We start from the raw sequence: 24,699 nt of genomic DNA, 5'->3' as shown, positions 1-24,699 counted from the left end.
TAAATTTTGCCTTACTTGCTCATTTTAAACTTTTTTGAAGAACTTTGAAAGATTTTGATGCAAGAAAAAATCATACACATTTTTTTGTTACTACAGGTAAAGAAAAAATCCTATATTTATTCCTTTTTTGCTTCATGACAGTATTTAATACTCACAAGCCACGTGAAGTCAGAGAAATCCACAATTATCTACCATGATTCATTTTGTTCAAAGGCTTTAGAGATGTACTCTCTGAATTTAATAATCCACTGTGTTAAATACCTGGAAGTTATATTTGATCACTTTAATTCGTATTATGAATCTTGATTTTTCACTTGGTTTTTTTCTCCCCTCAAATGATATTTTAGGTGGCTTGCCACATATTGTAACTGGCATAATAGTTAATTTCACTGGCATAATAGTTAATTTCACTGAAAGCCCTATTCAAAAAATTTGAATTTGATATGACTTTCCTTCCCCTCAAATTTTCTCTTTTATATAGATGAAAGGATATGCCCAGTTAAACTTCTTTAGGCATCCATGGCAATGATTATAATGGTAGATCTGTTGCTCCACTTCTGATGTTTGATTGGACCAGTTGTTTTCACTTAAATCCTTCCAGACAAAGCAGAGATGGGTAGACAAGATAATCATCTGAGTTATCCCCATCACAGTCAGGCTGATTCTTACTGAGAGTGAGCGTGAGATCCAGAAGACAGTGTGCATATATGGCCTGGAGGTTAAGCGTACAACCTCAGCTTTCCCCATCATAAGCATTTAGAAGATTTAGAAGTTTATCTAAGAGGAAGGAAAAAACAAAGAGAGAGAGACCTGTTTTGATTGGTGATGGTGAAGACAGGGGAGACAAAATTCCAAGGAGAAAGAGTCATCACATAATGGTCTTCACTGTGGTCTGTTGATTTGGGGATATATTTCTTAGAAAGTCTCTTCATTCTTTTGGAATTTGTTTGTTTCCTTTTACAAACAGTAACACTAGGAAGACTCTTACAAAATCCGTGGGAGATAATGCACTAGGAAATTGAAATTACTCTGTAGAAGCCATATGACGAGGAGTGTGATATTCATGGAATTCATGAGAAAAAACACCTTAAACTTACACAGCAGATTCCTTCCATATAACTCAGAGCAGTTTTTACAATGAGAAACAGGAGACGTGTTCTTTGACTCAGCGTTGAGGAGAATAACATAGGGGCTGCTGTTAATTACTGTTTGTATACAGAGGGGAAGATGGCCACGTGGAGTGGGGAGGAGATGGAGAACCCTGGGAACCGGGAACCGTGGGCCTGGGCCTGGCTTTTGTGCCACCCATGGGACCTTGGCAAGTCATTTAAACCTCTCTAAATACAAGTTTCTCATTTTTAAAGTTGAACTTCATGATTTCAGAGTTTTCCAGATTATGACTTTTTATGATTTATTTATAGTGTCAGGAAGGAAAAGGTGAGTTTTCCAGAGAGCTAAAACCTACCTTTCTGTGCCTCAGAAACTTGTTTTTATCTAACTGGATGGATGTATTACTCAGTGCATTACACACTTCTCATCTGCCTTCTGAAACAGCACTAAATTTAACTTTTGCTGAATGACTCAAGGTTGTTGCTATGAACTATGATATAATAACTGGGATATAGCATATTAATATGATATGTTCTTCTTGGGTGCGTAGAGGTATGTGGAACTATGTGCTTCAAAACCAAATGACGCAGTAACACTGTACTTCTCACGAAAATGATTGTGCTGGTTCTGATTTTTTTTTTTAATGCTTGCTGCTTTCTAAATATCACTTCCTTCTGTTTCCGTTGTCTGTCTTGAGCTGTCCTTTTCTGTATTCCACCTTGCTGCTTCTAATGGGCTAGGAATAGGGAGCGCTAGGTGAAGCAAGTTGGAGTTAGGTCTGAAGTTTGGGCAAATAGTCTCAGGTGAGGTTTCTGGAGGGACTCCTGCATGTGAAGGTTTGGAGGCTTCCTTGGGTCACTGCCTGAGGCCTTTGGGGTGTTCTGTGTTGCAGTTAGAGACCCTTGGATAAAGTGTCCGGCTCTTCTTGTTTATGGAATGATCTAATGTTTGTGACCATCCTTCTGGGGAAGAAAGTAAGACTGAGAGCTGGGCAGAAAGGACATGGCCCAAGGGACTAAAAAGGGCTCAAAAATAAGAAAAGGTCATGAGAGGGCAGATGTGTGGGTCTGTGAGAGTATCCAGGAGACTGACAGACAGGGCTAAGTCATGTTTGTAGGGCATCCCACAAGGTCATCCTGTTCACAGCCTTGACTTGCCAGCCATTCTCCACCATGACCTCCCATTTCCACCTTCTTTAGATGAAGCATGTACAGGGGGGTCTACTGTGGCAAGGTTAATTTAGGACCCCTGGATACTGAACTTCCAGTTAATTGTTTATTCTGTTGATCCTCAGGACCACTTGCAGGGTGGATTGAGAAAATGTAAATTGGTTATTCATTTTATGTATATTTACATGTAAACGCCACTTTATTAGCTTGCAAAATACAGTGTTGTCCATTTTAGCATAAACTTGTACGCTGACTAATTTGTGCTTCTTTAATCTGCAAGCTTGGCAATTTGGGGCAGCCTCTTTCCCATCCTCCCTTCCCGTGACCTCACCCCTCCCATCCAACAAAGCCAAGAATGTTATTTTCGGCTGTAGGAACTATATTAAAAAATACCACTGGGTTTCTCTAAGCTTTTTCTGAAGTTTTTAAATAAATAAATAAATAAGGATCACATGGGCCAGTCTCCCATGAGGCTGTTTTTGCTGTGTTTTCTGGGCACTCATGGAAGAACAGCAGCCAGGCCTGGTGCTGTCCTGGGACCACGGCTGCCTGGCCCAGGAGGGGGATAGGAACTCAGCCTAGGGAGGAGGGAGCCAGGAGGGTCCAGTATATGTCACTGTGGCTTCAGCCAGGATTACGTAGCTCCTGGGGCTGTGGGCGAAGCCAGGAGATGATCAGTAATTAGAGAAATAGAACCATGCTACCTCTTCTGGCATGGGAGTGAAGTGAGCAACCATTGTGTCCCACTTGTGTTGGAATTTTCCTCTCTTTTAACACCATCGGGAGGCATGAGATGGGCACAGTGTGGAAGCAAATTCTGCTGTCTTCCCTTATAAGGCTGGCCTCTCCTCACTTCTAGAAAAATCCTGTCATAATCTCACTCAGGATTCTGGAATCACAGTCCTTGTAACAGTGTAGCCTGTGGCCTTGTCTATCCACGGCTTTGCATTGGCTTCTTTTTTATTGATCTGGGCTGATAATCATGCAGTCTGTTGGGCTGGTTCTAATTATTTTGGCTGTCTTAATTATGGGTTTGTGCATGATATGTTGTGTTCAAATAATTTCTCAGCAAAAAAGGAATTGAACCAGCACAAGAGTCCATGCGTCTACCTTGTTCCTATCTGCTTCTGCCTCTAGCCCTTTGTGTCATGTTAAATGAATCATTTTGCTTCCTTGTTTTTCATTTTCATCTCTGTGAACATGGAGAGAATGATATTTATCTTGTGGCTTAAGATTTAGGGTCACTAAACATCATGCACTCACCAAATGTAAATTGTTGCCATCAGTGTGATAGGATGGTTCATGCTGTCTCCGTGGTTTATATCTTTCTTTCTTACTATGAACTTTCATTAACATGCGCTAGTTATAGAAAATGCAGAAAACTGCAAAGAAGAAAACAAAAATCAACTGTAGCCCTCTAACTTACTTATATAATACTGTTCAAAGTTTGATTTCTTTTTATCTAGCCTTTATGCAAATATATACAGACATATATATATATATATATATATTTACTTTTTATGTTATATGCGAGTATAGTTGATTTACACTGTTGTGTTAGTTTCAGGTGTATAGCAAAGTGATTCAATTATACATATACATGTATCTATTCTTTTTCAAGTCCTTTTCCCATTTAGGTTGTTACATAATATTGAGCAGAGTTCCCAGTGCTATACAGTAGGTCCTTGTTGGTTATCCATTTTAGATATAGCAGTGTGTACATGTCAATTCCAAACTCCCTAACTGTCCCTTCCTCCCACCCTTCCACCCTGGTAACCATAAGTACAGAGACATATTTAGATATATACTGCCTTGTATCCAGCATTGAGCCACAAGAGTTTTCCAGTTTTAATCTTTTTTTTTAAAATATCTGCAGAGTATTTTAGTGGACGCATAGCCTTCTAGGTAACTAATCTTTCCGACTCTTGTCTCTCCTCCTATCCCTTTTTTTGTCCGCCTGACAGAATCATCTACCGGAGAGAAAACTTGATCCTATCACTTCCCTGCTTAAACCCTTCTATGCTTCCTGATAACTTGCTGGATGAGGCCTTGCATCGTGGGGGAGGGAGCTTTTCCTGTTTGGTCTCTGACAACCTCCCCTCTTAGCTCTTTATTTCTCATCATGCTCCATCTCACACAGTACTGACTCTCCTGTCAGTCCCTGTAAACACTCCTTACCTCTCTGCCTTCCCTTTTGCTATTCTGTCTGGAATGCCCATTGCTGCCTCTAATGTCACCACCTCTGTGACCTGGCTGACTCTGGCTCTGTTTTAAGATTCACTGCAGATCTTCTCTGCCTTCCCCTGGTTGGGAACCTGTTTCTCTGGGCAGTTCTGTAGACACCTGCTTGTATCTCCTTCACTCAAATGACTCTGCGCCCCCTCCAGTCCATTCTCCACAGTAAGAGCAAGAGGGAAGTGTTTTCTGGCTGGTTTGTTTTTTAAAATAAAATCAATTCTCATCATCAATTTTGGTCATTTACAACCTGGGGTGGTTCCACTGAGGCTCACAGTGGAGTTTCGATCCACCTTCAGGCTCTCTGTGATCTAGCCTCCACCTCCTTTCTGGTACTATCTTCCCTGACACCTCCTCAGCTTCTGCACCCCAGTCTCACAGGCCTTCTTCTTCAAAGCCCTTGTGTGTGCCTTTCCTTCTGCTCCATGAGGATAATCCTGCTTATCCTCGAGACCTCAGCGTTCTTGGACTGTCTCCACTTTGTCCTCAGCACTCAGACACCCTCCTCTATGGTTTCCAGTCACTTCGTGCATCTCCTTTATGTCAGAGTCATAATTTTGCATCTACATGTACTATTAATTTCAACAATGCCACTGTCCTTCACTAGACTCTCTGAGGGCAAGACTTGTGTTTATTTTCACTTATGGGTAGGATTGGATTGGGGGAAAGTCACAAGGTTCATTTGCTGATGTTAGAACTGCTCCCAACACATCAAACTAGATAAGGCCAGGTCAGTCCCATGCCCCCAGATGGGGGCAATGCAGGAGGTGATCAAGCATCAAAAGTACCTGTGCTCCCTATAGTCCTTGGAATAGCCTGTGAAATCAAAGGTAGCAGGGGGTGGGGCCATAATTTAATGTTAAGCCAATTGCGAGGAGAGGGTGCCGAGTGGAATGAAGAACATACTGGCCCAGGCTGTCTATTGGGAGCTGATGGATCACCTGGTGTGTGGTAGTGGAGCCCCAGGGATGTGTGTGTGTGTGTGTGTGTGTGTGTGTGTCTCAGGGTGTATTTTGGCAGCTGGCCGGCTCTGTTTATGGTTTTAAGCCAGCTAGGCAGCTAAGTGGTGCAGCCAGAAGCAGGGAGCACTGCACGGGCTGATTTTATCTCTGCACATTGGTGCTCCTGGGGGTTCATGGGGTTCTCTGAGTCCTTTTGCATTGCCTGATAAAAGTGGGGCAACTGCTGGCTGGGCTGCCAGGGTCCTCAGAGGGTACTATGCTAAGTCCTGACCAAGAAGTCTCCAGGTGCTCAGACCTGAGAACACTCAGATACTTCTGAGCCTGGAGGAGGAACAGAAGTGGCCTTTCTGCTTCTAGTCCAGGGCTTTTAAGTTACCCCCAGAGGAGCCTGGGGGCTGTGGATGCCCTCTGACACTGGTGATCTAGCCCTGGGCTTTGAAAAGCAGACAAAGGCAAAACCGAGGTCTCTGTAAAAGAGGATAATCCATAAAGGATGTTGCCAGAGAGTTTTAAAGCATTTCTTCTGAATTTTCTTAAATTAGGTTTTTCTTTTAATTACCCAGTTATCCTTCAGAAACTTGGAACAGTCCCACTCCTTATCAACATATTCCTTGTCAATTATGCACAGGCTCAGGCTTATGGTGCTGAGGGTGATGCTTAAGTATGAGGCAGCTGGAAGTTTTTCCCCTTGGGCTGAGGAGAGTGATAGGAATGCTAATAGGCTATAGCTCTGGGCTGAGCTGGTAGCTGAAGGAGAGAACTCACTGAGCACAGGGCTGGGGGGCTGGGTGGGGAGCAAAGGAGAGGTTCATTGCTTGGCTGCTGACCCGACTAGATGAGTGGGGGCTAAGGGTTAATCTGTAATTTTTGTCATTCTGATCAACTCTGCCCACTTCCTGGGTTCTTAGCTCCATATCCACAAATAGCTGATTGAAGTGATACTTAGCAGAACTGCCTTATTGGCACTTTTTTTTTTTTTTTGCTGCCCGGTTATCTGTGTCTTTTATTCTGACTGATGTAAAATTAGGGCTGGAAACATTTGGTGGGGATGTTTGGATGAGATGTGGGCTGAGATCTGGCAGTGTGTATAAGTGTGTGTGTGTGTGTGTTATAAGGTGCAGTGAGAACTGTAGTAAATAAGGTACAGCCCTGGACTATATTCAGGTTATCTCGTCCTGTCCTTGTCCTCCAGTAAGGACTTGTGATGACTAGATGTGATAAGCACAGGTGGAAATAGAAAGAGAATTACAGCTCTCCTTCACACTATCACTGGAACTGGACAGAGGTACATTTATGTTTCGGGATTAAGCATCCAATGGGTATTTTGGCTGCTTGGACTATGTGGGTAGGTGGTTAGTTCTGGTAGGAGGAAGGATGGGGACTTCAATTTAGAGTGGGGAGCTGGGGTGGTGGGCCGTCCCTCCTCCTGCCCATTCCCCCTCCCAGCCCCCACAGAGATTCCCATCAGAGGTGAGTTTTCCTTGGTCAAGGGGGAAGTTTATCCTTTCCATCCTCATTTTAGGTATTGAACCCCAACACCCCCCACCCCCCGCCTCTGTATTTGGGACCCATGTGTGTCCAGGGCTCTGAGGTGGAATCTCTGCCCCAAATGGCCCCCCTTCCCCTCCCACCCTTTCTACATCTTCCTTTCTCTCCCCAGCTATTCCTGTGCCCTTTTTCTTTTTCCTCTGCCTCTGTAGGCACCTGAAAACCTGCTCACCGAGCAGGGAAAGAAGTTTTGCCTGCAGAGCTTTGGATAATGGTTTCCTTCGGTCTTTGTTTCTGCTTCCTTGTGGGTAAAGGGCAGTATGAGTGCAAGGAGGATGGAAATACACAAATTAATATTACAGTGAAAGCAATGCCATATTGTCCATCCATGCCTGCCTGCTCTGTCCTTGTTCATGTAAGAGGACTAATTAGTTATGATCAGATGTGATCATAGTGACGCTCATCTGACAGAGTCTGTTAAGATATCTAAGAACTGGTTTTGGAAGCAGATGCAAATTCAATGCCAGCTTTGTCACTTGTTAGCTGTGGGACTTCAGGCAGATTATTGAACCTCCGAGCCTCTGTTTTCTTCTCTGTGAAACAGAACCTATCTCATGGGGGAAATGTGGGTTAAGCTCTCAGCATAGACCCTGGAATAGAACAAGTCCTTGGTAAACTATCACCATCACTATTTAGTTGTATGGCCTAATGCAGACCGCTGTGCCCTCTTTGTGAAAGGGACAGGATAGGTGCCTTTATGTAACTTATCAGGATGCACAAGAAGGCACACTGACTATAGCATCAAAGGCTGTATAATAAATAAGAGCATGATTATCATTTTCCTATAACTACACTATAGCAATTCCGGGGGGTCTCAACAGTGTGCTTATCTGGCTGCAGATTAATGTCATGATTTAGAAATGCCCATGGAGCTGTTGGAGGAGCCAGAACTCATGGGAAATAGTGTAAAAGGTGCTGGATACAGGGGGCTCTGCCCTGCCTATTGTCTTCCTGCTGCTGCTACAAATGACTTTGAGATTTGGCTTCTTCTGCCATAACGCCCTTGCCACTGGAAGGTGGTGAATGCCATTCTCAGCTCTTGTTGGAGTGAATTATTGATAATTCATCCAATTTGGAGATTTTCTTGCTCCTTTGATCCTGCCTCTGGTACCTACCAGGCCACCTAACTGTGAGAGGATGGACTGAAATAGTAAAAGGGAGTGAAGTTCAAACTTCTCAGTTTTGCTTAAAATTGCTTCAGTTCAGTTCAGTTCAGTTCAGTCACTCAGTCATGTCCGACTCTTTGCGACCCCATGAACCTCAGCACGCCAGGCCTCCCTGTGCATCACCAACTCCCAGAGTTTACCCAAACTCATGTCCATTGAGTCGGTGATGCCATCCAACCATCTCATCCTCTGTCATCCCCTTCTCCTCCCACCTTCACTCTTTCCCAGCATCAGGGTCTTTTCAAATGAGTCAGCTCTTCACATGAGGTGGCCAAAGTATTGGAGTTTCAGCTTTAGCATCAATCCTTCCAATGAACACCCAGGACTGCTCTCCTTTAGGATGGACTAGTTGGATCTCCTTGCAGTCCAAGGGATTCTCAAGAGTCTTCTCCAACACCACAGTTCAAAAGCATCAATTCTTCGGCACTCAGCTTTCTTTATAGTCCAACTCTTACATCCATATATCACTACAGGAAAAACTATACCCTTAACTAGACAGGCCTTTGTTGACAAAGTAATGTTTCTGCTTTTTAAAATGCTGTCTAGATTGGTCATAACTTTCCTTCCAAGGAGTAAGGGTCATTTAATTTCATGGCTGCAATCACCATCTGCAGTGATTTTGGAGCCTCCCAAAATAAAGTCAGCCACTATTTCCCCATCTATTTGCCATGAAGTGATGGGACGGATGCCATGACCTTAATTTTCTGAATGTTGAGCTTTAAGCCAACTTTTTTGCTCTCCTCTTTCACTTTCATCAAGAAGCTCTTTAGTTCTTCTTCACTTTCTGCCATAAGGGTGGTGTCATTTGCATGTCTGAGGTTATTGATATTTCTCCAGGCAATCTTGATTCCAGCTTGTGCTTTGTCCAGCCCAGTGTTTGTCATGATGTACCCTGCATAGAAGTTAAATAAGCAGGGTGACAGTATACAGCCTTGATGTACTCCTTTTCCTATTTGGAACCAGTCTGTTGTTCCATGTCCAGTTCTAACTGTTGCTTTCTGACATGCATACAAGTTTCTCAAGAGGCAGGTCAGGTGGTCTGGTATTCCCATCTCTTTCAGAATTTTCCACAATGTATTGTGAAACACACAGTCAAAGGCTTTGGCATAGTCAATGAAGCAGAAATAGATGTTTTTCTGGAACTCGCTTGCTTTTTGATGATTCAGCGGATATTGACAATTTGATCTCTGGTTCCTCTGCCTTTTCTAAAACCAGCTTGAACGCCTGGAAGTTCACAGTTCACGTAGTGCTGAACCCTGGCTTGGAGAATTTTAAGCATTACTTTACTAGCGTGTGAGACGAGTGCGATTGTTCAGTAGTTTGAGCATTCTTTGGCATTGCCTTTCTTTGGGATTGGAATGCAATCCTTTTCCAGTCCTGTGGCCACTGCTGAGTTTTCCAAATTTGCTGGCATATCGAGTGCAGCACTTTCACAGCATCATCTTTTAGGATTTGAAATAGCTCAACTTGCAATCCATCACCTCCACTAGCTTTGTTCGTAGTGATGCTTCCTCAGGCCCACTTGACTTCACATTCCAGGATCTCTGGCTCTAGTTGAGTGATCACACTCATTGGGATTATCTGGGTTGTGAAGATCTGTTTTGTACAGTTCTTTTGTGTATTCTTGCCACTTCTTCTTAATATCTTCTGCTTCTGTTAGGTCCATACCATTTCTGTCCTTTATTGAGCCCATCTTTGCATGAAATATTCCCTTGGTATCTCTAATTTTCTTGAAGAGATCTCTAGTCTTTCCCATTCTATTGTTTTCCTCTATTTCTTTGCATTGATCACTGAGGAAGGCTTTCTTATCTCTCCTTGCTATTCTTTGGAACTCTGCATTCAAATGAGTATATCTTTCCTTTTCTCCTTTGCTTTTTGCTTCTCTTCTTTTCATGGCTATTTGTAAGGCCTCCTCAGACAGCCATTTTGCTTTATTTGCATTTCTTTTCCATGGGGATGGTCTTGATCCCTGTCTCCTGTGCAATGTCATGAACCTCTGTCCATAGTTCATCAGGCACTCTGTCTATCAGATTTAGTCCCTTAAGTCTATTTCTCACTTCCACTGTGTAATCATAAAGGATTTGATTTAGGTCATACCTGAATGGTCTAGTGGTTTTCCCTGCTTTCTTCAACTTAAGTCTAAATATGGCAATAAGGAGTTCATGATCTGAGCTACAGTCAGCTCCCGGTCTTGTTTTTGCTGACTGTATAGAGCTTCTCCATCTTTGGCTGCAAAGAATATAATCAATCTGATTTTGGTGTTGTCCATCTGGTTATGTCCATGTGTAGAGTCTTCTCTTGTGTTATTGGAAGAGGGTGTGTTTGCTATGACCACTGCATTCTCTTGGCAAAACTCTATTAGCCTTTGCCCTGCTTCATTCTGTACTCCAAGGCCAAATTTGTCTGTTACTCCAGGTGTTTCTTCATTTCCTACTTTAGCATTCCAGTCCCCTGTAATGAAAAGGACATCTTTTTTGGGTGTTAGTTGTAAAAGGCCTCATAGGTCTTCATAGAATCGTTTAACTTCAGCTTCTTCAGCATTACTGGTCGGCGCATAGACTTGGATTACCGTGCTATTGAATGGTTTGCCTTGGAAATGAACAGAGATCATTCTGTTGTTTTTGAGATTGCATCCAAAGTACTTAGCCTTGATCTCTACTCAGAAAAAGTTGAAAATATTGTTTTAAAATATTTTGTATTGTTTTTTGAAATTCATTTCAGTCATCTATCAAAGCTCAAGAGTACAACCCTGTCAGTAATCAAGCCAGCAATAGAACAGGCTCTCTCTTGAGATCCTAAGGGCTGGTTTTAAAGGGGCCTCTAGTTTCCATTTGTCTTGATGTATGTCTGTGACACATCCCAGCGTAAATCCAGCAGCCCATCTGGTGAAGGGGACACGAGAACATTGTTCACAGTAGTAAATGTGTTTAGATTTTTTTCACAGTCTGAGCAGAGCTATTGCCCTTGTCTATATTTTCATAAATTAGCTCTACCAAACATTGCTTTCCTCATCTCCATGTATAGTAGCAATTAGTCAATTTAGCTCAATCCAGGGCTTATCTTCATGGAGGAAACAAACTTTTGAAAGTGTAGCTCAATTTAAAGAATTCTATGAAGGCACCTTGAAAGGGCCAAGAGTGCATTGTTTTTAAGGATAATTTGCTCTGGGACACTGCCAACCCACTCTACAATAGGCAGCTTTTCTCTAGAAAGTTGCTTTTTTTTTTTAGTAGTTGGGGAATTGCTAAAGCCATCGCTATTTATAGGTCATCATGTGGCAGGTGGGAGATTGCTCCCTCTCTCTCTCCATTCATCCTCCACCCTCTCCGCCTTTCCCCATTTTAGAGTTGTAGTTTGGTTTCATTTTGTTAGTTTTCAGTTTTTGTGGAACCATGTTCTAGATTCAGAAAGCAGATTCTCCACCTAAAAGACACTCTTGAGAGTCCCATGGACTGCAAGAAGATCCAACCAGTCCATCCTAAAGGAGATCAGTCCTGGGTGTTCATTGGAAGGACTGATGTTGAAGCTGAAACTCCAATACTTTGGCCACCTCATGCGAAGAGTTAACTCATTGGAAAAGACCCTAATGCTGGGAAGGATTGGGAGCAGGAGGAGAAGGGGACGACAGAGGATGAGACGGCTGTATGGCATCACTGACTCGATGGACATAAGTTTGGGTAGACTCCGGGAGTTGGTGATGGACAGGGAGGCCTGGCGTGCTGCGGTTCATGGGGTCGCAAAGAGTCAGACACGACTGAGCGACTGAACTGAACTGAAATGAATGTTTGTTGAATGAATGAGCAAGTGAAATAAAGAATACATGAGGAGGTGATTGACTCTTGATGGCAAAAGGTAGTGATTGACCCTCGGCCAGGATTTTTTTTCCCAAATGCTGCAGACGAGGATGAAATTCCTGTCATCTCTCAGGTCAGGACTCACACTGTAATGGTCCTGCTTATGAAGCGGGTGGGAAGAGAGGGATGTGAATGGACACTGGCCTTTATGAAGCATCACTTATGGTCTAGGCAGTGTTAGAACACTCCATGTATGTGACCTCGTTTGACCCTCATGAACAGTTTTATGAGATTGTATCACCTCTGTTCTACAAATGAGGAAATGGAGGCTCAGAGTAGTCAAGTGTATTGTTTAAATTACACAATGTGCTGGTTCCAAGCTGATATTCTAGTTTGGACTCTTGCATGCTGCTTCTTTGTGGGGCTTCCCAGGTGGCTCAGCAGGTAAAGAATCAGCCTGCAACGCAGAGGCGCAGGAGATGCGGGTTCGATCCCCGGGTCGAGAAGATCACCTGGAGAAGGGAATGGCAACCGACTCCAGTATTCTTGCCTGGAGAATCCCATCGACCGAGGAGCCTGAGAGGCTACAGTCCATAGGGTTACAAAGAGTAGGACATGACTGAAGTGACTGAGCACAGTACTGCACACACTGCTCCTTATACACATATATCAAATGCACATACACACAAAACCGCATATTCCCAAGTTTCTCCCAATATTTAGAGTATAAAACTTTAACCTTCTGATTCAAAAATATATGCTCATTGACATTCACATGAATTGAAAAAGTCCTGGGGACTGGAGAGGGAAGACAGCTTCGGTTTGCTTCCCACACTGACTGTTTGGATGTCTTCCTGAGTCCAGGAGATTTTAACTTCAAGTATGTATTAACAGCAGACCCAGGTACTATTAAGACAGCTATTGTCCAGACTGTATTGATCTCTTTGAGGTCAGCATGTTGTGACCAGAGCAAGAGTAACTAGAAATGACTGTTGGCCCGTCCCTGCAACATGGTATCCCCTGTGGATGGAAGGGAAAATACCACAGTGTGTGATGCTCCTGTATCCACTAGTTGCTGGCTGTATTTGGTTTCACACGAGCTGGGGCTCAGGGAATAGGGCGAGGGAGAGGGTACCTGTTACTAGTGCATCTGCCTTCTCTCCAGTGGTGTAATCACTCCCATTTCCCATACTGGCACCTCTGAGACGGCAAAAAAGAGGCCAGGACCTGTCTCTGCATTTCAGTTCTCTCATCTCTTGCTGGAGAGAGAGGGTAGAGGAGGGAAGAGAAGAGGGAGGTAGGGAGGAAGGAAGGGAGAAAGAGAGAGCAGTAGAGAGTGTCCAGCTGGTCAACATCCCCCATAAACCACAGAAAATCACATCCTCTCTTCAGCCTCTAATTGTAAATCCCCAAGCCACCAGATACGTCCCTGATGGTGTGCCATGATGGTTCGAAACTGAGAATCCCTGGTTTGCAGGTTTTAAATATTTTATTATGTTTTAGACCCAGCAACATAACTAAATTAAAGGAAAGTTAAATTCAGCAGACCAGTCCTCACCCCGACCCAGTGACAGTGTCTGCCTTTACACAGGACTGGGCCTGTTTGACCAGTGTTATTTCTGGTTTTCTCACTGTCACTTTTTAAAAAAAATTTCCTGTGTTGATATTCACTATCTCTGCAGTAGGTTGAATCCATCAGACTTAGCACTGAACCTTCCCTCTGGCATTGAACCCCAGAGATCATGTGTTTACTACAGTTCAAGGAACTCACCTGAGTCTTACCTTTAATAGTATGGTTGCCTGAGTTTGTTCAAAATAGCAGCAGTAGAAGTAGTAACAGTAGTAGTAGTAGTAATAATAGTAATAATAATTGCACTAATAATATTATGCAAGTATTGTATAAGTACTATATATTTAATCCTCCATGAGATAGATGAACTGTCATTGTCTATATATTACAACAGAAGAAATTGATGCCCAGAGAGGTTAAGTAACTGGCCAAGGGCACACAGCTAGTGAGTGGTGAAGCCAGAATACAAATCCAGGCTGTCTGGCTCCAACAGAGTGAACACAAAGACAATTCCACACTGCGAAGAAATTCTCCACTAGTATTAATCATAAGTAATTATAGTAGAACAAGCTAGTATATTGTAGAGAAAGAGTGTAGGCAAAGAATAATGTTCACACCTTTCAGGCACATCCAGTATCCAACCTTCTTGCTCTTAGTTACTTCTATAGAGTCTTATTCACCTTCATCTGGAAACTTTCTCTCTCCAGTGCAAGAGGCACCAGCCACATGAGACTTATGGGCACTTGAAAGGAGACTTCCAAAAGGAGATGTGCCATAAGGGAAAAGCAAACACTGGGTTTTGAAGACCTGGTGTAAAAAAAAAAGCACTTCAGATATCTCATTCATAATTTTCAAAATCTTGATTGCTTGTTAAAATATATTAAAATTAATATCCCCTGTTTGTTTTTATAATGTGACTATTAGAAAATTTAAAATTATTTATGTGACTTGTGTTCCATTTCTTCTGGACAGCAACACTGTAGGTTTACTGATTTTATATCTTTCTCCCTTCAGTTCTGGACATTTCATGGTGAGTTTGCCCTTCAGGCCTGGTTTTGGTCATTTTAGGCTTAAAAGTCAGCTTTAAGCTACTAGGCTCACTGTACTTAGTTTATTTATCTAAGTGAGAGCTGTTCATGCTGATTCAAGGAGGTGATGAGGAAAACCTTTCCTTTTTTCTGTTTAGCACCTGACTTCCTCTGAATAAATCTGTTAGGTAAGAACATGGTGGCCACCCTGCCCTGTGACCCCACAGTTGATCTTTCCTTTTAACCTGGGATGTGTGCAGGTAGAGCTGGTGGGGAAAGAGTTCTTCATTTTTCTGCCCATGGGCCAGTTATGGAATTCCAAGTTACTTTTGAAATGTTTTAGGAAACCATGCACACTATTCACCAGCCCTTTCACCTGCTAGTGGACCCAAAGTATCAGTTGTACTGCATTCGTCGACAGCTGTGGCTGATGTATCTCTTAAACGTCACAGACCCAGAAGGGAAGTCACAGCCTGGCCCTTAAGGAATTTCAGATTTTCGGGGGAGGCAGACTTGCTGATTTGTTAGGAAATAAAGACTGAGTAATTAGAGCCACATTGTGTGGCTCAGCCTTGAACATCAAAATAAAGCCAGAGAAGGGGGTGAGCTGCATGGGCCATGTGCTCAGAGAAGACTGTTTGAATGAAGACTTTGAGCCTGGAGGACTTAGTAGGTTGCGGGTTGTTCTAAGGGGAAGGTTGGAGGTATAGGAAGAGATGGGTCATGTCTGGGAGGGATGGGGGGAGCCACTAGGGACCAGTTACAGGTAAGTGTAAGTGAGCTGGCGGTCAGGGATAGAAGGTAGGGGCTTGTAACTTGGGCTTGACTCAGGGGGAAGCTGATGGTATGGTCTTGGAAGGAGCAAGACAGAGTTGGACAATGAAAACTCTGAGCTTATTGCTGTCAGAGTCCCCTAGAAATGTTCTTATCTTCTGTTTGCCTAAATGTGGAAGCTGCTACATTGGCACAACTTTAAAAGCTATTCATTATACAATTATATGGCACCTACCTTGTGCAAGGCACCTTGTTTTCAAATAAATACAGAATTCTAAAACAAATACAATGTTACAGGATGGCAAGTAAAACTGTGTTCCACTTCGGTTCAGTTTAGTCACTCAGTCGTGTCCAACTTTTTGCGACCCCATGAATCGCAGCACGCTAGGCCTCCCTGTCCATCACCAACTCCCGGAGTCCACCCAAACCCATGTCCACTGAGTCGGTGATGCCATCCAACCATCTCATCCTCTGTCGTCCCCTTCTTCTCCTGCCCTCAATCTTTCCCAGCATCAGGGTCTTTTCAAATGAGTCAGCTCTTTGCATCAGGTGGCCAAAGTATTGGAGTTTCAGCTTCAACATCAATCCTTCCAGTGAACACCCAGGACTGATCTCCTTTAGGATGGACTGGTTGGATCTCCTTGCAGTCCAAGGGACTCTCAAGAGTCTTCTCCAGCACCACAGTTCAAAAGCATCAATTCTTCAGCGCTCAGTTTTCTTTATAGTCCAACTCTCATATCCATACATGACCACTGGAAAAACCATAGCCTTGACTAGACAAACCTTTGTTGGCAAAGTAATGTCTCTGCTTTTTAAAATGCTGTCTAGGTTGGTCATAACTTTCCTTCCAAGGAGTAAGGGTCATTTAATTTCATGGCTGCAATCACCATCTGCAGTGATTTTGGAGCCCCCAAAAATAAAGACAGCCACTGTTTCCACTGTTTACCCATTTTTGCCATGAAGTGATGGGACCAGATGCCGTAATCTTAGTTTTCTGAATGTTGAGCTTTAAGCCAACTTTTTCACTCTCCTCTTTCACTTTCATCAAGAGGCTCTTTAGTTCTTCTTCACTTTCTGCCATAAGGGTGGTGTCATCTGCATATCTGGTGCTGCTGCTGCTAAGTCGCTTCAGTCATGTCTGACTCTGTGCGACCCCATAGACAGCAGCCTACCTGGCTCCTCCTTCCCTGAGATTCTCCAGGCAAGAACACTGGAGTGGGTTGCCATTTCCTTCTCCAGTGCATGAAAGTGTAAAGTGAAAGTGAAGTCGCTCAGTCGTGTCTGACTCTTCCTGACCCCATGGACTGCAGCCTACCAGGCTCCTCCGTCCATGGGATTTTCCAGGCAAGAGTACTGGAGTGAGTCGCCATTGCCTTCTCCTTGCATATCTGAGGTTATTGATATTTCTCCCGGCAATCTTGATTCCAGCTTGTGCTTCTTCCAGCCCAGCATTTCTCATGATGTACTCTGCATAGAGGTTAAATAAGCTGGGTGACAACATACAGCCTTGACGTACTCCTTTTCCTATTTGGAACCAGTCTGTTGTTCCATGCCCAGTTCTGTTGCTTCCTGACCTGCATACCGGTTTCTCAAGAGGCAGGTCAGGTGGTCTGGTATTCCCATCTCTTTCAGAATTTTCCACAGTTTATTGTGATCCACACAGTCAAAGGCTTTGGTAGAGTTATCAATTTAAAGAAACATATTAAGTTCATGATACTGTGAAAGCCAGGTGGATATAGAAACTATCATAAAAGTTTTCATATCCTACCTTACAGATGGGCACCTAAGGCTCCAGAGGCCCCACACCTTCACACAGCAGGTTTATCTAAGAGTGGCATGCAGGGTGGGGTGGAAGGTGGGGAAATAGTGGCAAAGTGGCCAGTTAGCCAGCTATTCAGGTGTGAAGTGAAGACTCGATAGGAGTCTTGAGAGGTGGTGAAAGAGGAGAGGAAACAGAAGAGTCACTGGTTAGACCATTGTACAGTCAGATGTTTCATGAGTGTGTGTATTCTGTGTATTTGGGTTGATGTGCGATGCTCATTTAGGGTTCAGACTCCTAGTGTGTCTGATTGTTCTGGTGGTGAACATGGGCGGATCCCGAGAGATAACTCATAATCCAATGCTGATGTTTACTGAGCCTTAGAGAGGGCCACAGCCTGTGCTACATTTCTCTGTTTCTCACAATAACCCCATGAAATATCTGCCATTGTTTCCACTCTTTTACAGATGAGGGAACTGAGTCTCAGAGAGGTTAAGTAATTTGCCCAAAATCATATAGCTAGGATTCAAATCTGAGTCTGGCTGACTACAAGGCCTTTAGCCACTGCACGTACTGCCTCGTCATTGATTGACTCTGATGATTTTTTACAGCATCTTCTGCTGTTTCTCACTTTTCTCAGTCATTTAACCTAGAGTGTGAGTTTCTGTAACTTAGCTCAGAATTTGATTCATTTCTCTTAAGCATCGGAAACAACAGAAATTCACCAGCCCCTAAGCCCCATTTTTAACCCTTGTGCAGCATAGTCTATATATCTTATTCTGTGGTTTATGTCATCATTAGAGTGGCTCTATTGGCCCTTTAAGAAACTAATTAATCACTAAATATAGACCACGAGTTGTTCTTTTCAACCCCCTGCATGTCTCTTCCCCCCATTGTGTGATGCCATCTGGTGCTATGATCTCATGCTTTTTGTGTTCCTTTCCAGAGAGCCAGATTCATTGCTCTCTAAGCCCGGAAAGCCAGTTAATTTCAAAGTTTGCATGCATGACTTTGAAAAAATTTGCATCTAATGCCTCCTTGTGGATTTTCACAGTATCACTCTTCAACATATCTCATGGAACTTCTATCTTAACCACCCTCTATGTATATACGTATTCTTGTCTTTTTATCAAAAGAACTTTAATTTGTCTTTAGCAAACCATCAAGCAACTACAGGTCTTTTCCTATGTGATTTTTGTGAAGTTTCATTTTGTCAGTTTTACGTGTGTGCTATAGGAAGCCAGAGCTTAATAATATACTTTCCTCTTCAATCGATTTGTCTTTCTGCTGTGACTGTGGAACAAATGTTTAAAGGATATAAAAGAGCTAATGGCAGGCCTCTGACCCTACTGCTGATCTGTTGTTTACTCCATCTTTACCCCTACTTCTGCCTGAAATCTTGAATAATCTTTCAAGGGAGTGTAACCCCAGGACTGTAGAGCATTTTCTTGCAAACTCAAGGAAGTTGCTCTGGGTTCCCCACCATACTCCTGATCTTTGGGATTTTAGAGGCTCTATTCAGAACTTGTCACTCTCCCCACTTCCTTTTTCTTCTCATTTCAGAGTTCTTGGCAGTTTAAATTTAGCCTGGAAGCCTACTGGGGAAGGAAAGGTAATTTGGTTGCATGTGCACTGGTTACCTCATTCCTGGCACATGTGGGGAGCAGAACACTGGGCTGGCCACCTGCCTCCTTTCTGCTACTGCCTCTGCCCCCTGGGATCACACCCGTTTCCAGCAGGGTTGGAGGAGGAGATGGGCTCTGAGAGTATTAGTAATGATGTTTAGCAAGGAACCAAACATTTCCTTAGCACAGGAGTTGGTAGAAGGCCAGCCCTCTGAGTCTGAGTGAATTTCTTCCCAGTCCAACTCCATATCTAGCCTTAAGCAGCTTCTGTGAGATGCAGGAAGGATGAAGCCAGTGAGTCAACCATGAGCCAATCCAGTCTCTGAATAATGTGTGTTGAAAGGTATGGATAATGTATAGACAGAAGCCTCAATTTAGGTATTAGGTTTGTTTCCAAAAGAGCATATGCTTGTACGAAACTGAAAAATTTGTTTTTCACTTCAAACTGACAGTTCATTTAATAACTACAGTTCTTGAATTTATGATTACCAAGGGGGAATGGTGAGAGGAAAGGATAGATTGGGAATTTGGGATCGACTTGTATACACTCCTGTGTTTAAAATAAAATGCCTTTCCATGAAAACAAACTAATTACAGGTCTCACTACCCATAGAATTAAGAGGCATTTCTTAAAGAGTAAGGATTCCTAACTTTCCTGAGTGAGCATTATGCAAAGTTTGGGTGACATCCTATATGTTAAAGCTTGGTTATTGCTTTGTACTTTGTACTATTGCTTTGGTCTAGTTATTTAACCTCTGTGAGCATCAGATTTTTCTTCCTACCTAATGGAGTTAATAATACCTATTTTATATCTAGTTCATAGTGGAATTGGTGAGTATCAAATGAATTTTGACAAATGCTTTTTTTTTCTTTCATCTATGAGGTGGTTTCTGCACTTCATTCTATTGACAAGGCATATTATATCAATTCATCTTCTTTTGTTGAACCAACCTTACCATCCTGGCATAAATTGCATTTGGTCATGATGTTCTATCCTTTTTATATGTTGGTGAGTTCAGTTTGCTAGTACTTTATTGAGGACTTTTGAATACATAGTCATAAGAAATGTTTTGTAATATTCTTTTCTTGTGATGCCTTTGTTTTTCATATCAGGGCAAAACTGGCCTCATCCAATGATTTGAAAATTGTTCCCTCCTCTTTTTTTTTTTTTTTTTTTTAAGAGTTTATGAAACATGGTTAATTCTTCTTTAAACATTTGGTAAAGTTCACCAGTGAAGCTCTTTGGTTCTGGACTTTCCTTTGTGGAAATTTTTTTTTTTACTAAGTTGATAACTAACTCAGGCTCTTTAGTTGATATTGATCTGTTTACATGTTCTATTTCTTCTTGAGTCAGTTTTGGTAATTTGTGTCTCTCTAGGAAGTTCTCACATAATCTATAGTATCTAATTTGTTGACATATAATTTTTTCACAGTAGTCTCTTGTTACCATTTTTTGTTTTTGTAAAGTAATGTCTTCTGTTTCATTCCTGAATTTAGTAACTCAAGTCTTCTCTCCTTTTGCCTTGAGTGGTCTAGATAAGGATTTATCAATTTCATTAATCTTTTCAAAGAATCAATTTTTTTAAAAAACTTTCCTTATTTTTCTAGTCGCTACTAAATTTACTTCTACCCTAATTATGTAATCTGTCCTGCTTTGGGTTTAGTTTGTTCGTCTAATTTTTAGTTTCGTCAGATAGACAGTCAGGCTGCTGATTTCAGACTCTTTTAATGTAGGCATTTACAGGTGTAAATTCCCTCTAAGCACTGCTTTAGCTGCATCTCATAGATTTTCACATATTGTGATTTTGTTTTCATTAATTTCAAAGTGTTTTTAAACTTTCCTTGTAATTTCTTTTTGACTCATTCATTGTTTAGAAGTGTTACTTAATTTCCACAAATTTCTGAATTTCCAAAACTACCTTCTGTTTTTGATTTCCAATTATATTGTGGTCAGAGAACATACTTTGTATGACTTTTAAATGTATTGAGGTTTATTGCATAAAATATGGTGTATGCTGGGGAGTGTCCGATGTACGCTTGCAAATTACGTATATTCTGCTGTTTGGTGGAGTGTTCTGTAGATGTCTGTTTTGTCTAGCTGGTTTATAGTGTTGTTCAAATCTTCTGTTTATTTGTTGACTCTCTGCAGTTCTACCATTATTGAAAGTGGAGTACTAAAGTCTCCAACTATTATTGTTGTATTGTCTATTTCTTCCTTTAATTATGTTAGTTTTTTGAGTATTTTGGGGCTTTGTTGGTAAGCAGATAAAACGTGTTTAAATTGTTATATCTTCTTAGTGAGTTGACCCTTTTATCATTATAAAATGTCTTTCTTTGTCTCTAGTAACAGTTTTTGTCTTAAAGTCTAATTTTGTTTGATATTAATATAGCTATTCCATCTCTCTTTAGGTGACTATTTTCGTGGTGTATCTTTTTCCATCTGTTACTTCCAACCTATTTGTGTCTTTGAATCTAAAGTGTGTCTCTAGTGGGTATCACATAGTTGGATCATGTTGTTTTCTCTATAATGCAATCTCTGCTTTTGTTGGAATGTTTGGTCTATTTATATTTAATGTAATTCCATTTATGTTTCCCTGTTTTGTAACAATACAAATGTTTTTGTTGTGTGTTTGTTTCTCCATGTGGATTCAGTTACTGTTATTTCATTCAGCCTGAAGGACTTCCTTTACTATTTCTTATAGGGCAGGTCTGCTAGTAACACATTCTCTCAGTTTTTGTTTAACTGGAAATGTCTTCATTTTCTGTTCATTTCTGAAGGATAACTTTGCTGCATTTAAAATTCTTGGTTGACAATATTTCTTTCAGTACTTTGAATATGGCATTCCACTCCCTCTGACCTCCGTGGTTTCTGATGAGAAATCAGTTTCTAATCTTTTGAGAAGTCCTTACCTATGATACATGGCTTTTTTTCTTGTTGTTTTCAAGATTGTCCATCTTTGGCTTTCCACAGTTTGATGATGGTGTGTCTGAATATGAGTTTATCCTTTTTTTACTTCATCAAACTTCTTAGATGTATAGATTTATGTTTTTCATCAAATTTGGAAAGTTTTTGACAACTATTTCTTCAAATATTCTTTTTGTCCCTTTTTCCTCCCCTCCTTTCTGGGACTCCCATTATATTCCTCAGACTGGATAGTATCAATTGATCTGTCTTCAAGTTGACTGGTTATTTTTCCTGCCTGCTCAAAACTTTGTTGAGCCCCTCTAATAAATTTTTAAATTTCAGTTATTATACTTTCCAACTTTTGAATTTCTATTTCTTTTTCTTTTCACACATTTCACCATTTCACTGATATTCTCTGTTTGATGAGACATCATTCTCACATTTGCCTTTAGTTCCTTGGACATTGTTTCCTTTAATTCTTTTAACATATTTAGAGCAGTTGATTTAAAGTCTTGGTTAGGGACTTCCCTGGCGGTCCAGTGGTTAAGACTCCACATTTCCACTGCAGGGGGCACAGGTTCAATCCATGGTTGGGGAACTAAGATCTCACGTTTGGTGGTGTGTTAAAAACAAAAAACCAAAACCAAGAAACAAAGCCTTGAACTGTGAAGTCTTGGTTAGGTAAATCCAGTGTCTGGGCTTCTTCAGTGATAGTTTCTATTGACTGACCTTTTTTTTCCTATGTATGAGTCATATGTTCCTTTTCTGTGTTTGCTTTGTACTTTTTAATTGAAACTGGGCATTTAAAATCATATAGAAACTCTGGAAATTAGATTCTCCCTCCTGCTCAGAGTTTGTTATTGTTTTTTGTGTCACTGTTTTTTTTTTGTTTGTTTGTTTAGTGACTCTACTGAACTAATTCTGTGAGGTCTGTATCCTTTGTCATATGTGGGCCCTAAAGTCTCTGCTTGACTAGCTTAGTGGGAAGCTAATGACTAAACAGAAATGTCCTTAACTGCCTAGAACCAATAAGTTCCCAGTCTTTGCTGATGGGCGGTGTGTGTGTGTTGGGGCATGTCGTTCAACTCTGCTTTAGCCCTTCAGTTCCTGCTTACACAGAGCCTCAAAGTTAGCCCAAGGATGAGTATCAAGTAGAATGATAATTTTGAAAAACACAAATGTAAACCATTAATACATTTTCAGTCTGTTATCTATTATTATTCTCAGCCCAGATCATTTGCTCTTTGTAAGCACAGGAATTTTCTGACTTATGAACACATAACATATATAAACACTGAACTTACATGCCTTATAGACCTCACAACCAAAAGGAAAAATAAAAGGGAGATTTGAGCTTTTTGGAGAATCTGTGGTTTCATAAGGAAAAGAAAAATAAGCTTCCAAAAAGCAGAGATAGTCTTGGGTAGTGTTTTTCAGCTGCCTGTATCAGAATTGGGATGTTTGTTAAAAGTCAGGTTTGTGGCTCTGTCCCAAATCTTTTGATTCAGAATATCTTCGGTGAGGTCCAGGTGAGGTCCAGGGTCTGCATGTTAAACTACCTTCCCAGGTGATTCTTATGCACACTAATGACTGAGAAACTATTTATGAGAGATGATCCTGTAGGTGCCTTCATATCAGGGGCTAACTGGTTCATGATATTAACTATGCTCAAATATTAATCTCGCTTTTCAATGTCTGATCTTTAAAAAAATTTCACTTTATTATTACATTTACTTGAAGTCTACCAATTAGAGATTTATTTGCATCTATGAGAATATTTTTTAACAGCTGCCTGAGTTAAAGGATTAACATTTACTCACAGCTCTTTAAAAATTAATCTAATCAGTTTGCATTTATCCAAACAACTGATCCTGGTGATTTACAAGGAAAGAACAAAGTTTTGTTTTATTTTAATTTGAAAGGAAGATAGATACTTTTGTTGGATTTAGCAAATTTTAGGGGAAAAATAGGCCTGTGTTAATCTATGCAGTAAAAGCATGGATTGGAAGGGAATGTAGGAGAATTTGCTAGATAAAGTAGTGGGTATTTGCCCCTTTCAAAATATTATGCAAACAACCAGAAAAGGGAGGAAACACATTTCTTTCTCCTTTTAATATTACCCTTTCTCTTACAAGCTCGAATTCAGATCAATAAAATTTGTATTAAGGAATTACATCAGCTACTCTAGGGCTAGTTAGGCTCTTGTGGGTTGTCTGGAGACCTAATTACCACTTAAACCATCATGTGGAAGGCTCTTTATGGAAAAATGTCTTCTGGTTTACAAATAACACACTTCCTGATGTACTTTTTGATTCAGCCCATTTGAGAATTTGAGGTTGAATCAGAAATTTGGATGCATGAAATTTATCTGTGTTAACATTCCAAGCTGATTTCTCCCAATCCTCTGTATACTTTTAGGCCATTTCTCCTTGAGGAGTTTTGTGTTTAATTAACACAAATTCAATGTTGAAAAAACAATTGAGGGAGTTTAAATTCTTATAAATTGAATACATTCAAAAGTAGAAACATGATTTAAAAAATTATTTCATGTTTTGGGTTTTTACTGCTTTGACTTGTCTCTATTAATGAGAGTAATCAATAGATTCTTCTCCCTTGTCCCTTCAAGCCAGTTTAGGATGCATTATCCTGCCTTCAGTTTCCATAATTCTGTTACAAATGCACAAACTAGTAGCTCACATTTCTTATTTCCTTCAAGGTATTGCACAGCGATGTACAGCTATCAAGTACCACTTTTCTCAGCCAATCCGCTTACGAAACATCCCTTTCAATTTGACCAAGACAATCCAGCAAGATGAATGGCACCTGCTTCGTGAGTATTTCTGGGAAAGGGTCAGAGAGGAAGTGGTGTCTTTCTGAACAAAAAGCGTTCCTACCATCCATTTCTGATCTGGACTGAAAGATGCTGTGCTGATCCTGCGTGGGCCTCTGGGCTCCATCTGACTTGGGCAGAGACTGACTTGTGCCGAGGTCACAGCTTGTTTGCAGATCGGACGTGTGAGAGTCAGACGTGGGGCTCTGGGAGAGAGTGCAGCG

At 41.3% G+C, this 24,699-nt stretch overlaps 1 protein-coding gene across 8 annotated transcripts in view; it reads left to right on the top strand.

The window, feature by feature from the left end:
- Window positions 1-24,699, top strand: part of TMEM178A (transmembrane protein 178A) — a 474,083-nt gene that overhangs the window by 81,409 nt on the left and 367,975 nt on the right. For all 8 annotated transcript variants that reach the window (XR_014051559.1, XM_081483208.1, XM_081483211.1 and 5 more), the window contains one exon: window positions 24,362-24,475. Coding sequence is in view for 6 of the 8 variants with exons in the window: in XM_081483208.1 (XP_081339334.1) it covers window positions 24,362-24,475 (114 nt within the window). In the remaining 2 variants the exon portion in view is untranslated. The remainder of the gene's footprint in view (window positions 1-24,361; window positions 24,476-24,699) is intronic.

The sequence above is a fragment of the Giraffa tippelskirchi genome, chromosome 4, assembly GCF_054371585.1.
Source record: "Giraffa tippelskirchi isolate mGirTip1 chromosome 4, T2T-mGirTip1v1.2.pri, whole genome shotgun sequence".
In the NCBI taxonomy this organism is placed as follows: Eukaryota; Metazoa; Chordata; class Mammalia; order Artiodactyla; family Giraffidae; genus Giraffa; species Giraffa tippelskirchi.
Note: the sequence above shows the minus strand (reverse complement) of the source record. Positions and strands in the feature narration are given on the sequence as shown.